The 14,119-nt window shown below is 41.4% G+C and overlaps 1 protein-coding gene across 2 annotated transcripts in view; it reads right to left on the bottom strand.

Annotated features, from left to right (window-relative positions):
- CDK15 (cyclin dependent kinase 15) overlaps window positions 1–14,119 on the bottom strand; it is a 135,577-nt gene that overhangs the window by 34,634 nt on the left and 86,824 nt on the right. For both annotated transcript variants that reach the window (XM_024243736.3, XM_063712965.1), the window contains 2 exons: window positions 13,971–14,064; window positions 6,505–6,568 (listed from right to left, as the gene is read on the bottom strand). In XM_024243736.3, the coding sequence (XP_024099504.2) occupies window positions 6,505–6,568; window positions 13,971–14,064 (158 nt within the window). The remainder of the gene's footprint in view (window positions 1–6,504; window positions 6,569–13,970; window positions 14,065–14,119) is intronic.

The raw sequence follows: 14,119 nt of genomic DNA, 5'->3' as shown, positions 1-14,119 counted from the left end.
AATTAGCTGGGTTCAGTGGTGTGCACCTGTATTCCCACCTACTCGGGAGGCTGAAGCAGGAGAACTGCTTGAAGCCAGGAGGCGGAGGTTGCAGTGAGCTGAGATGATGCCACTGCACTCCAGCCTGGGTGACAAGTGAGACTTCATCTCAAAAAAAAAACAAAAGAAAAAAAAACAACCAAAAAAAAAAAAAAAACCGAATAGGAACTTTTATTGAGCACCTAGTAAAAGTTAGGCACTATAGCAGATGCAATTCAATATCATTTATTTTTCAGACTCATCCTGCAAAATGAGACAGAGGGATACAACATGATTAATGAAAGGAGAACAAGGTTTGGATGCAGATTTCACCCATTTCCAATAAGTATACACCTCTGTGTGAGCCTAGGAGAAAGCCTCTCTTTCCTCATCTGTAGAATTGGGCTACTCCACCCAGCATCGATCTTGGCAGGCTGTAATAGGATTAGCAATTGTCTATGTTCTGTGTCTGGCACATAGGAAGCACTTTTACAATGATAGGATTTCTCCCATTTTGCAGATTAGGGAACTAGGAAATAAGTAACTTCCTCAAGTTACCCCAGATAATAAAAGGGGGAGCTTGGACTTACAGTTCCATATGAATTGATGCCTGCAGTTACAGCCTCTTTTATCAATATCTTTCCCCTTAGTTCAACCCACTGAATAACTCCCTTAGCTAATAGCCCATGCAACTAGGCTGATGCCAACCCAGATGCAGACCTTAGCTTGTGCTCACAGCAAACACAGAGACTTGCTCAGAACTCTTTGAGCCCAAAGCAGAATAGCTCTTTATCATCCCAGTGGGGACAAGGATCATTTTAATCATCTTCTGTCTCACAGTGGTTTCAGATGCAGTGAAGCTCTCACACTGGATTTAAGGTCAAAATAAGACATTCCTAGAACAAGGCTGCATTGCTGCAGTACAATGCTGTCCGATGTCAGTATGCCATCCATGCTGTTTCTTGCTTCCACCTGGTGGTCAGAAGTTGATAAAGCAAGCGTACTGAAAAACAACTGGGCGTCCCTTGGCCTGTCGCTTATGGTACATCTGATTCTGGTCCCTGCAGGGCTTTTAGTATCGCTTTCCTGCCGTTTGATTTTCATTACGTTCTTCTAGTGGAAAAACTTCCCACGTGCAGTGTTCTTTCCTGGGACTAAAAAAACCAGGATAATCCCGGATGCTTCCCTGCAGCTGAGCTCATGTCACAAATCAGGCATGATTTTCAGCAGATATTTCTTTAAAAGTTTGAAGGCCTCTGTGGACTCTATTCCCTTCTCTATGGGAACAAGCATCAAAGAGACAGGAATAAAATGCTTTGCACGCACATCAGGAACTAATTGCCAATTTGGCAAATGCATTGACTAATGTCATGCACTGTTATTTCTAAATCCTCTCCTGTCCTTGACCCCCAGTATCTAGATGTAAACTTGGAACCATTAGTGGAGAAGGATAAAGTCTTCTGGTGCCTCAAATGGAATTGAGAGGGATTTAAACTCAGCGCTTTTGAGTGTGGTGAAATGAACCCAGCAGTACATTAATGCTAGGATTTGAACTCACACAGCGTGAGCGCTTTCAAAAACCGTGTTTAAGGAAGCAAACAGAGCTATGACAGACCCTTTCAGTGGAGCAAAAGGAGTTGGATGAAACAATCAATGACACATTAAAAACCACAACTGGGCTGCAATCATGTAGGCAGGAAAAAAAGTTTCTCTTTATCGCAGGATCTTTGCATCTAATGAGATGGTGACTGGACAACCTCCAGAGGAGTAAGGCCTCCGTTTACTTTAGTTGAGAAATGTCTAAATATTTAGTTGATTCTCTTAAAAGCTCTACATGATTCTGTAGCAAACTGATTTCTAAGGCATGATCTTATCAGCTCTGTATTACCATTGGAACATCTATTTAAAGGGAATTTGAAAAAGAAAAATCAGAAAATATTATTAAAAATACAAATGTTAACTTTTTCTCTCTCAAAATTAACTATTTTTAATACCCTTCAGATGCTTAGTTTAGGACCAATACCTTTCCAGCTACTACTTTCTCTTAATTGGTTCTAAATTGAGAGAACCCTCGATTGGGCTCCCAGCTGGGCTCCCAAAAATTGTACCGGCTGAATTCAAAGTTTGGGGGTGCTTATGACTACTTTGAATGAAATGGAAAGGAATGGAAATCTCATCCAGAATAGTATTCTCTGCTTCTTGTATATTCTTCATTTCTATTGGTTCTGATGGTGAAACCTACACTGTATGGTTTGGCATAGCCACTGCCCAGTGCTTGAGTCTCCAAAGGGGAGTGGCTCCTGAGTGCATTTTCATGGGAGTGGTAGGGAGAGCTAAGAAGGCTAAAGGAACTTTGTAAAAATGTCTCGAGAGGTTCGCCATTTGAATGCACAGTACTGTCTTCTACTAGCAGATTTTAGCCAAGACCAACATTCAATTTGCTTTAAGTTTCTAGGATCTTCAGCACCACAACTCCTGTCCATTCTAGCTACAGCATCCACTGGGGCTTTAAGCTCTTCCAACTTTCTGATAGCACAATCCCCTCCAGCTTGCGGTTCTTTATTGCTTCCTGTGGAGTATTATTAAGGCTCACCAAACTCTCTCCCCTCCCCCACTGCAGGAGGCCCTCGCAGCCCCGTCCCGCCAGCTTGATTAATGTGTCTTGGCTAATTGTGTGAAAGACGGCAGCCCTTTAGCAAGTGTGACCAGTTTATTGTTCAGCCAATCACGGGCGCCTCAGTTAGCATGTGAAAAGGGGGTGTGCAGCCAGAGGAGGGTGAGTGTTCTGGCGGCTGAGTCAAAGGAGGAGCGTTTTGGGGGGTCACAGAGCAACACCCACTTCTTTGAGGGGATGTTACTATGCTCTACTAAACCTGTAAACCTCTTACTCAAAACACTTTTTTTCTCCTCCCTCTTTTTTCAAGATTTATTTTTTTTCCCTTGGTGAAAGCAGGCAAGACACTGGGTACTCTGCAGATGGAGTTCACGTTCCAGGGTTTTTAATATTTCACTTTTATATTTCTGTTAGAGAATGATCCTGCTGAGAGTCTGGGAATCCATGCTCGTCAGAACCCCCTCACTGACACTTGGATATATTGCTCTGAAAGCTATCCCAGGAGAAAAGATTAAACAAAAAAAGCGCCTACTTTTCAAAGCCTACTTTTCAATCTGCCCACATCAAAATAAGACAACTGGCCCTTTGAAGTGGAGGACACAGAGTTCTCAGCCAGCTTGCTTAAAACGGGGAGTGGGGGAGACAGAAAGGAAGGAAGGAAGAAAGGAAGGGAGGGAGGGAGTGAAAGAGAAGGAAGGGAGGGAGGGAGTGAAAGAGAGAGAAGGAAGGAAAGGAGGGAGGGAAAGAGAGAGAGGAAGGAAGGAAGGGAGGGAGGGAGGGAAAAGCAAGTTTCCAAAATTATACAACCCTCTTACCTTGCCCAGGTTTAATCAGGCACTAGAATCTGAATTGATGGCTAGAAAACTTACAACCCTGCTCATCAAAGCTCCAAGAAAACAGTTAACTGTCAGAGAAATCTGGCCGCGTCAGCATCAGGTGACTTTTTAAAAGCTGTACAAACGGAAACTTTGCTGTCCTCGTAAAGGTGTTCAGATAAGGCCTAGAAATGGCGGCATGGGTGTAGATGGACACTGGATGGTTCTCCCAAGTTCCAGACAATTGGACTCCCTCAAAATTGGATTGGCTGATTCAAAGTTTGGGGGCTCCTAGGACTACTTAGAATGAAAAGGAAAGGAATGGGAAGCTCATCCAGAATGCTGTTGACACAGTGCTCATCTGTGACACTTTCCTGGCCCCCAGCTTGTCTTCTGCTCCCCTTAATCATTGACATTCAAGTGTGTAGAAGCCACAGCAGCTCAGGGATGGAGATGGGTAGGGGGTGGCTCAAAAGGAACTTATTGACTCACGTAAGAGGATGTTCCTGAAATGCAGATGTTGAAGACCCTTTTAAAACACAGTCCTTGGGATTGAGTTATCAATAATACTGATCCCATGTCAGATGGCCCAAGATAAGCTGGACTTTTAAGATATCCAAATCCAGGTTTAGACATCATGGCTATGGCTAAGGTTCCAACTCCCTTTGCTCCATAAGCTCAGCCTGGCCCACAGCCACAAACTCTCCAAGCCATGGAAGCAGGGCTCACAAATGAGCACCCCAGTAACAAAGAGAACTGGTGAAAGAGTGTGGGTGAATGAATCCAAACCCAAACACTAGAGATCCAAGAATGCACCCTCCCATCTGTGTAGCCCCAGCACACGGCACAGCACCTGGCAGATAGTAGGTGCCTGAAAATTTTTGACTTATTTGAATTAAATTGAAAACTTAAAAGAAAACCAATGGATGATGAGCCCTATGGATGTTGGGCCTGGAGACTTTTCTTCTTATATAGAAAAATTGCACATTGTTTTGAAACAACAGAAAAATTTAAAAAATGTAACATATTTTCTGTGTTTTATTGGAACCCAGTTATCTTATTAAGCACACAATCTGGCAGGGAAGCACTTTGGCCAAGTTTCTATGACTATTGCTCTCACCAAGACATTTTGTATTAAGGATCACTGTTGATTGCCTGGACCAACCTGAAACCCAAATGTCTGAAGTCTGGGGGAGCAGCATATGCTCACCACAGTAGCTTTGTATTGGCATCATCCAAATCGTTTCCTACAATTCATCTGTGACTCTAAACTTCTGCTGGCATCCTCAGTTAGGAAGCTGAGGGAAAATAGAGAACAGAGTGGACAGGGAGAAGTACAGGCAGGGCAGGAAAAGATGAGACCCACGTTCTCCTGGAAACCATGGCAACTGGAGATAGGAGCAATTTGCAGACTGGACCACAGCTCCACAAGGAACTTGTTCTTTTTTCTCTATCTCAGACCAATGGAAATAAGCACTATTCCAAGCCCTGTGACCACAGAGTGGCATTTTTCTCAGGTGTTAAACTCTAGAAAGATAGTTAGAAATCATAAACCATTTGCAAATGATTTTAAGGCCTTTTAGCAATGGATGTAACCATTCACAAAGCAGCTGAAAGGACTTTACAGTTAGTCTTTAGCTTACTGTAGGGCTTCCATAATCCTGGTGGTTCAAGATGCCTGATCCCTATGGATACCTGTAAGCAAAAGTATTGGATACTAAAGAAAAGAAGAAAAAGAGTCCTCAGCTCCCTATGTATTTTATTTTCTTCTTTAATCACATTTTAACTCTACCTACAATTTCTTGCTCTCAGGAAACCCTTCCAGGATAATCTCATACCAAAGATAGTAAGGACAACAGGCCAGGCGCAGTGGCTCATGCCTGTAATCCCAGCATTTTGGGAAGCTGAAGCAAGTGGATCACCTGAGGTCAGGAGTTCGAGACCAGCCTGGCCAACATGGTGAAACCTCATCTCTACTAAAAATACAAAAAATTAGCTGGGCATAGTGGCGGGTGCCTGTAGTCCCAGCTACTTGGGGAGGCTGAGGCAGGAGAATTGCTTGAACCTAGGAGGCAGAGGTTGCAGTGAGCCGAGATCGTGCCACTGCACTCCAGCCTGGGCGATAAGCGCAAAACTCCATCTCAAAAAAAAAAAAAAAAAAAAAAGTTAGTAAGGACAACAATTTGGGAAGATTTCATTTTTAGTAATGGAACAATGTAAGACCATAAAGACTAGAAAAATCTGGCTTGGAGCATATCCACCCTAATCTTGTCCTTATCTGTACCTTTCTACCTCCCTTTTAACCCTGCCTGTGAGAGCTCAGCTTTGGCATGGTCTTTATTTGCTTCTTCAGCTTCTAATATGATCCTTCATCTTGTAGTTCAGTGCCTGTCTCCTCCCTTCTGTCTCAACATCTTTGAAGTGACTACTGCTTAATCTGATCCCTCTGATGTGGCCTTGCGACAACTTCTCAAAGAATTCCCCCATGGATAACACTTCTAGCACTTCTAAATCCATCCCAGAAGCCAGTCTTGAAAGATGAAATGTGTGAGAGACAATGACCAAGTGTCAGGTTTACAGGCAGTGAATGAACTCTTAGTAAGTATAACCTAGGGACAGCTTACTTGGCATGTCCTAGGCCTAGCAAACCTCTACCTCTGTTCTGTTGCATTAGCTTTCTTTTTATACGTATGAAATTCAACACTAATCAATAAACTTATGACAGTCAGGGGGCCCCAAAAGTGAGCCCATCTTTTGAGTTGTTCTTTTGAGCCATTGGGTATTTGACAATGGATGTGGAATCCACAGTAATAGTCATTTCAAATTCTATTCAGCTTGCTACTTGTGTTTTACAGAGCTGGGGAACTGGTCTAACCTCAACTACTCTTTCAATGTCTTCCTCATACAAAGATTAGTCAGGGAGTATATGAATGCAGAAATTCCTCTACACCCATCTTTGGGGCTGAGTTCACAATACAAGAACTCCCTGTTAGCATCGCCAATGCTGTCCTTACATTACTAATTATCAGAGTATTCAGAAGCTCAGATCAATATTACCTGGATTGTAGTTAGGTAGCTTGGAGACTCCCGGCCAAGTATCCTCTGTAGGGACTCCCAGCACCTATATAAAGCCAAACAAAGAAAAAGAAAGGTGAGATGGGGAGATGAGGTGGATGGAAGAGGTATGGAGACATGCAGGACAGATCAAGGAAGAACAGGGAAGAGTCAGATGTATGTGCCATTGCATGACACCAGCTGATGTATCGAGCAAGAAACTTGAGTGTTTCCAACGTTTGTGGTTTCTTGGGCAAAACTGTAATACATTCCTACGGTCCCGGGCCTGCATTCTTACTGACTCACTTGTTCTGAGGCAGATCATACAGCCTTGCTCGAAGTCATGTTCTCATCACTGAACATTTACTGCATGATTATCATGCATTAGGACACCGTGTTGGGAGCTAGGGATATAAAGAAGCAGGAGTGACTGTCTCTTTGCCTTACATCAGATGACCACATGTATATTGACAGGAGACTCTTGACAGCTTAAATTATGCCTCAACATGGGTATTCAGCTGTTCCCCGATGTGCTCAAATTAAAAAGGATTCAGATTACTGACCTTCAGGCAATGGAATGTTGGCTAAAGATGACCCCAAAACTAACTCTAGTCTTTTCTATTACATTCATCTCATCTGCTTGTTTTCTCTATGACTAGCAGCTTGGACTATGGTATTTGGTTTTTCACTGATGGATTGTCATGGAAACAACATCACTTGAAAAAGGGCTGGTCTATGCTTTGAATTACCGATTTTTTTTTTTTTTTTTTTTTTGAGACGGAGTCTCGCTCTGTCGCCCAGGCTGGAGTGCAGTGGTGCGATCTCGGCTCACTGCAAGCTCTGCCTCTCAGGTTCACGCCATTCTCCTTCCTCAGCCTCCTGAGTAGCTGGGACTACAGATGCATGCCACCATGCCTGGCTATTTTTTTTTTTTTTTTTTTTTTTTTTTTTTGTATTTTTAGTAGAGATGGAGTTTCACTGTGTTAGCCAGGATGGTCTCAATCTCCTGACCTCGTGATCCGCCCACCTCGCCCTCCCAAAGTGCTGGGATTTCAGGCATGAGCAACTGCGCCCAGCCTTGAATAACCAATTTAAAGCCCCAGTTTTTAGTTAAGATGTATGAAAATAGCCTTTTGGAGTACAAAGCCAAAACAGCTCAGACTTTGGATGAAGCCAGCACCATGAGTTCCCTGGTAGGCATTACCTTAGTATTTTTTTTTTAAGAATAATCATAAAAGCCCATAGACAGTTATATATGGGAGCCAGAGTAACATTGTTCTTGTGAAATACTAATAAAACACTAGTAGCTTTCATTACACTACTACAGTATAACTTTTCTTAGAAGCATATCTCACTATAACTCTTTTTAGAAACATCTCTTACAGAAAGAGTCTAGCGAATCCATCTGTAAAATGCTGGTTATAGATACTGGTCCAATTATTATGGCAGGGAGTCAATTGCCCAACAATGACTAAATATAATCAATGAAGAATCCAGAATCTTAATATCTATCAGCTTGTTGACTAGGACTCTGGCTGAGAGGTGTACTTTTTGGCATATGTTAAGCTTATCTTTAAACAAAAGACACTGAAGTACTATTTTCCCTCAAATAATAAAAAATCATGCCACCCAGTAAAATCTTCCTTCTTTGATCCATTCCCTAAACAAACTGAAAAGTGACTGAGAGGATTATAGGCTTTTCCTATCAACCACCCTGAGCCCAAGGGAACACTAAGAATCCTGGAATCCATTTTGAAAAACCAACTGGACTAATTCTTCTTTTGTAGGAGAAGGCCAGGGGACAGGAAGCTAATTCTTCTTTTTTAACCTACCATCTTATGTATTTGCACAGATGCATGTGTAAACAAGTGGGTGTGAGTCACATGTACCCATACATCCTCTGTTGGCTGGCAAAGTGCAGTGAAAAGAAAGCAAAGATAATGAAGAGAAAACAATAGAAGAAATAGGTAACAACCACTATCATGTTTTCTCTAAGGTGAAAGTTACCAGATGGTTGGTTACTTTGTATGATATTTAACTAAAGCCAAAAAAATGGATACTAAAAAAAATTTTTTTAATCTTGTGTTCAAAGCTTTAAGCTTGAGATTTTAAAAGTTTAAACAAAAATTCAATATACTTTATTTGGAAATTTGATCTCAGTTTCTATTTGAAAGTTATTGAATTCTTTTTCACTTGAGAAAATTACTAAATCTCTCCTTCACTGTCTGGGAAACTGAAAACCAAAAATTGTTGTTCTACTCCCTCCCTGAAGGCTCTTAAAAGGCAGCCAGTGAGTGCTATGCTTCAGACCACAGTGGTCCGGAGGGGCTGTTTATCTGCCTTTGTTGGAATGGAAACTAAAAGCATTTTGATTAATGGATTCAAAGTTTGCATAGTTTATTCTGATTTTAGAACTAAATCCAGGATTATTTATGAAAAACACTTATTTAAAATTAGTTTTTAAAATTGATCAGAAAGTGGTGACAGCTATTATTTAGATGTAAACACACACACTACAGGCACTTCAGAAAAATAGTAAAATAAAGATTCAGGACTTCTCAATGTGTTTTTATTCCTAAGAGTGAGATCTCAGGATAAATATAGAACAAATTATGGTTAGAGGTTAGGAGATTTAGAATGGACCCATTGCTTTCAGAGATGCACTTCTGACATCAAATATCACAGATTCTGAAGTAGCTTTCCTGTTTTCATCTGTGTAGGCTACGTTTAGTAAAATACAAATTCAGGAACTATTTATAATCTGTATAATTTTCTAACCTGCTTATAGGCAACAAATGTGAAAATAGACAAATGGGAATAAATAAAACTAAAAAGTGTCTTCACAGCAAAGGAAACAATCATTAGAGTGAAGAAACAACCTACGATGGGAGAAAATATTTGCAAGCCATACATTTGATAAGGGGTTAATATCAAAAATATATAAGGAACTAAATAGCAAGAAGACAACCCCATTAAACAGTGGGCAAAGGGCCAGTCACAGTGGCTCGCGCCTGTAATCCCAGCACTTTGGGAGGCCGAGGCGGGCGGATCACCAGAAGTCGAGAGTTCGAGATCAGCCTGGCTAACATGGTGAAACCCTGTCTCTACTACTAAATACACAAAATTAGCTGGGTGTGGTGGTGCACACCTGTAATCCCAGCTACTCGGGAAGCTGAGGCAGGAGAATTGCTTGAACCCAGGAGGCGGAGGTTGCAGTGAGTCGGGATCAAGCCACTGCATTCCAGCATGGGCAACAGAGTGAGACTCGGTCTCCAAAAAAAAAAGTGGGCAAAGGACTTCTTATGGTTTAAATGTTTGTATTCTCTTCATAACTCATGTTGAAACTTTATCCCCAATGCAACAGTATTAAGAGGTGGGGACTTTAGCGTGTGATTAGGACACAAGGACAGAGATGAATGCCCTTATAAAGGAGCTAGAGGGAATCAGTCAGGCCCATTTGCTCTTCTACCCTTCCACCGTGTAAGGACACAGCATTTGTCCTCTCTGGAGGATGCAGCGACAAGGCACTAACTTGGAGACCAAATCTCTCACTGGACAACAGCCTACAGTGCCTTGATCTTGGACTTTCCAGCCTCTAGAACAGTGAGAAATAAATTTCTGTTCCTTTTTTTTTTTTCGAGATGAAGTCTCACTCTGCTGCTCAGGCTGGAGTGCAGTGGCACGATCTTGGCTAACTGCAACCTCCTCCTCCTGGGTTCAAGCAATTCTCCTGTCTCAGCCTCCCAAGTAGCTGGGACTACAGGTACACACCACCAAGCTCGGCTAGTTTTTGTATTTTTAGTAGAGATGGGGTTTCACCATATTGACCAGGCTGGTCTTGAACTCCTGACCTCAGGTGATCCACCCGCCTTGGCCTCCCAAAGTGCTGGGATTACAGGCGTGAGCCACTGCGCCCAGCCAATTTCTGTTCTTTATAAAATGCCCACTCTAAGGGATTTTGTTATGGTAGCAGGAATGGACTAAGATCCTCAATACACATTTCTCAAAAGATGACCTACAAATGGCCAAGAGATATATGAAAAAATGCTCGATATCATTAATCATCAGATAAATGAAGGCTAGGACCATGGTGAGATATCGCCTCATAACTATTATCAAAAAGATGAAAGAGGTGTTGGCAAGAATGTGGAGGAAAGGGAACATTTGCACACTGATGGTGGGCATGTAAATAGTACAGCCATTATGGAAGATGGTATGGAGGTTCCTCAAAATATTAAAAATGGAACTACCATATGATCCAGCAATCCCAATACAGGGCATGTACCCAAAGAAATGAAGTTAGTTTGTTATCTACAGTCCCATGTTCATTGAATGCAGTTTTGTTACTGCATCTGTAGTTTCCTGCTCTGTGGACAAAGTGAGAAAGTAATCACATTCAGCAGCTGTGTTATCATTTATACCACTGTGTCTCAAGCAGGTTAGAAAATTATTATTTTTTCTCTTTCCAGCATAGTACCTAGCCCATTGTGAGTCCTAAAGAGTGATCAGGCCTTGAGAAGCATCTTGCTCACTTTATTCTATGATTTCTAAGTGCTGTGCTAACTGTACACTAAAGAACCGTAAAATGATTGCTTTTTAAATTGTGTGGTCATTCAAAGATAGTGTGTCATATTTCAAAATGTTATTTTAAATTTATATTTATTATTATTAGAGATGAGGGTCTCACTATGTTGCCCAAACTCCTGGGATCAAAGAATCCTCCTGCCTCAGCCTCCCAAGCAGTAGGGACTATAGGCACACACAACTATGCCTAAATGTATATTGTATTTTAAAAATCAGTTTACAAGGCTGGGCGCGGTGGCTCACGCCTGTAATCCCAGCATTTTGGGAGGCCAAGGCGGGTGGATCATGAGGTCAGGAGTTTGAGACCAGCCAGACCAACATGGTGAAACCCCGTCTCTACTAAAAATACAAAAATTAGCCAGGCGTGGTGGCGGGTGCCTGTAATCCCAGCTATTCAGGAGGCTGAGGCAGGAGAATCGCTTGAACCGGGGAGGTGGAGCTTGCAGTGAGCCGAGATGGCACCACTGCACTCCAGCCTGGGTGACAGAGCAAGACTCCTTCTCAAAAAAAAAAAAAAAAAAAAAGGAAAAAGAAAAAATATCAGTTTATATACAACTCTTCAAATACTAATGGCACACAAGGATATACTTATGTTCTTTTCAAATAAACTACTCTTCAAATATCCTAATAGCACATCTTATTTCAGTATTACAATTTATATTAACTATCTATACATACATCCTTTTACATATACACATAGTTTATGTTTGTTTCACATATATTTACGTATACTTCACCCATCGCCCTATCTAGACTGAACAACACTTGAAAATACAGATCATGTGTTTTTCTTATTCTTCTTTTTTTTTCCCCTTGGCTTATAGCTTCTTACAAGACCTTGTAGAGTCTTGTAGAGTTACTCGCCTCATATATGGTAAGTAAGTGTTGTTTCCTGATTAAATGACCAGGAAAAACTCTTCAAATGTATAAAAGGTCATTGCAGCATCAGAACTGCAATTGTGCTTCCTCTATTGTGGACAAGAAATAATACTGCTAAGTGAAAGAAGAGAACAATCGGGTTAAATTTCAGGTAATACTTGCTAGCAGTTAGGTTATTGAAACACCTGTACAACAATTTGTATGGGACAGGAAGAAAGCAAACATCTATTGAGCATTTATGGTGCATGGAGCTTGTTATGCATTTGTTTTTATGGAATTCTCAAAGCAAGAATTAGAAAGTCCTTATCATTGTACTCATTTTACAGACAAGGAAATGAAAGTTCAGAGGGACTACATAACTTGCCCATGTTCATTTAGCTAGAAAACGGTTAGAATTCAAACCCAGGTCTTCAGACTCCAAAGCTATTACAGTAGGCTGTCTCCAGCTTAGATGATGTTATAGCACCCAATAACATAATGTGAAGATAACATTTCTCTGTCTTGCAAGAAAGTTTTTAGAAAAAGTCTTTTGGCTTGGATTTTTTTTTTTCAGTTGTGAATGCTTCCCAGTTTTTCCCATGTTCCTTCATAATAGCCCCCATGTTTCTAGAAGAAAATTTAATGTCAGTAATTAATCTCTATAAAATGTCTTAATTTCACAAAGTACATTTTATTTTAGCCAGAAGACAAGGAGCAGGATCCAGGATAGCAAGTAATAAAGTACCCCCCTATACCCTGCCAACTTAAAGCCCCTTGACACATTCTACAACATGGATGAACCTTGAAAATATGCTAAGTGACATAAGCCAGATACAGAAAGACAAATTTGTATGATTCCACTTACATGACATACCTAGAATAGGCCAATTCATGGAGACAGAAAGTAGATAAGAGGTTACTAGGGGCTAGGGAAGCGTGGGGAAGGAAGATGGGCAGTTATTGTTCAGTGGGTCCACAGCTTCCCTTAGGGATGATAGAGAAGTTCTGGAAATGGATGGCGGTGATGGTGGCGCAACTGTATGAATGTACTTAATGCTAATAAGCTGTATACTTAAGGAGGGTTAAGATGGTAAATTTTATGTTTTGTGTATTTTACCACAATAAAAATATGACCAAAAATGGAAATATACAGATGACTATAGTATGACTGTAATACTATATAAGGGCCATAAAAACAAAGCATATCATAGGCAATTGCAGTAGGGATAAATAATGAATTAAGAAATGGAGCTGCATACACACACAAAGGCACCTTGACACTTTAGGAACTTGGTTGTGGATAAGCATGATAAATGGTACACTTCTCTCACACTAAGAGGGAAAGCCTCTGTTCTATCAGGGTTCTATGAAAATTTTGTGTCTTTTTTTTGTTGCCCAGCCTGGAGTGCAGTGGCATGGTCACAGCTAACAGCAGCCTCGACTTCCCTGGGCTCAAGTGATCCTCCCATCTCAGCCTCCTGAATAGCTGGGACTAAGGTGTGCGCCACACAGCCCACTCATTTTTGTTTTTGTAGAGATGGGGTTTCGCCATGTTGCCCCCCAGGCTGGTCTCGAACTCCTGGGCTCAAAGCAGTCCCAAAGTGCTGGGATTACAGGCATGAGCCACTGCACCCAGCTGAAAATTCTGTGTCTTATTTTCAGTTGACAAAGATCCAGGGCCAAATATATGGTAGCATTAGAACTGGAGGTAGCAAGGTAGGGGCATGTCTGAGTAGTAATGGCAGAAATAGCTCTGGGAGGTTAAGACAATAATAATGACAGGGAGCAGGAGACCTGAACATCATTCAGTGAGCTGAATTCATGGGCTGCTATGGGGCAACAGGGAGTTTCCTGACCACACATTCCCAGGGTGCTTATAGCTGTGGCAAATGCTACAGTTTCTACAATCTTAATATATGGTTTAATATCTCAAAGCAGATGGACTGCTTCATTTGTCTGTAAGGCAAATTTGGTTCAAAACTTAAAATGCAGATATTTCATTTTCTTTAGAAGAATTCTTCTCCTACCTCCCAGATTTTCTCCAGCTGTTCAAGGATGTTGGAAACCCCAGGAAACAAAGGTTGACCCTGGAACATTTCAATAAAGATGCAGCCTGCACCCCTAGCAAAGGAAACAAGAGTAAATTGACACTTTGAAAGAAATCATACAAGCAAAA

This window comes from Pongo abelii, chromosome 11 (genome assembly GCF_028885655.2).
Source record: "Pongo abelii isolate AG06213 chromosome 11, NHGRI_mPonAbe1-v2.0_pri, whole genome shotgun sequence".
In the NCBI taxonomy this organism is placed as follows: Eukaryota; Metazoa; Chordata; class Mammalia; order Primates; family Hominidae; genus Pongo; species Pongo abelii.
The sequence above is the reverse complement of the archived record's forward strand: the minus strand, read 5'-3'. Positions and strand labels throughout refer to the sequence as shown.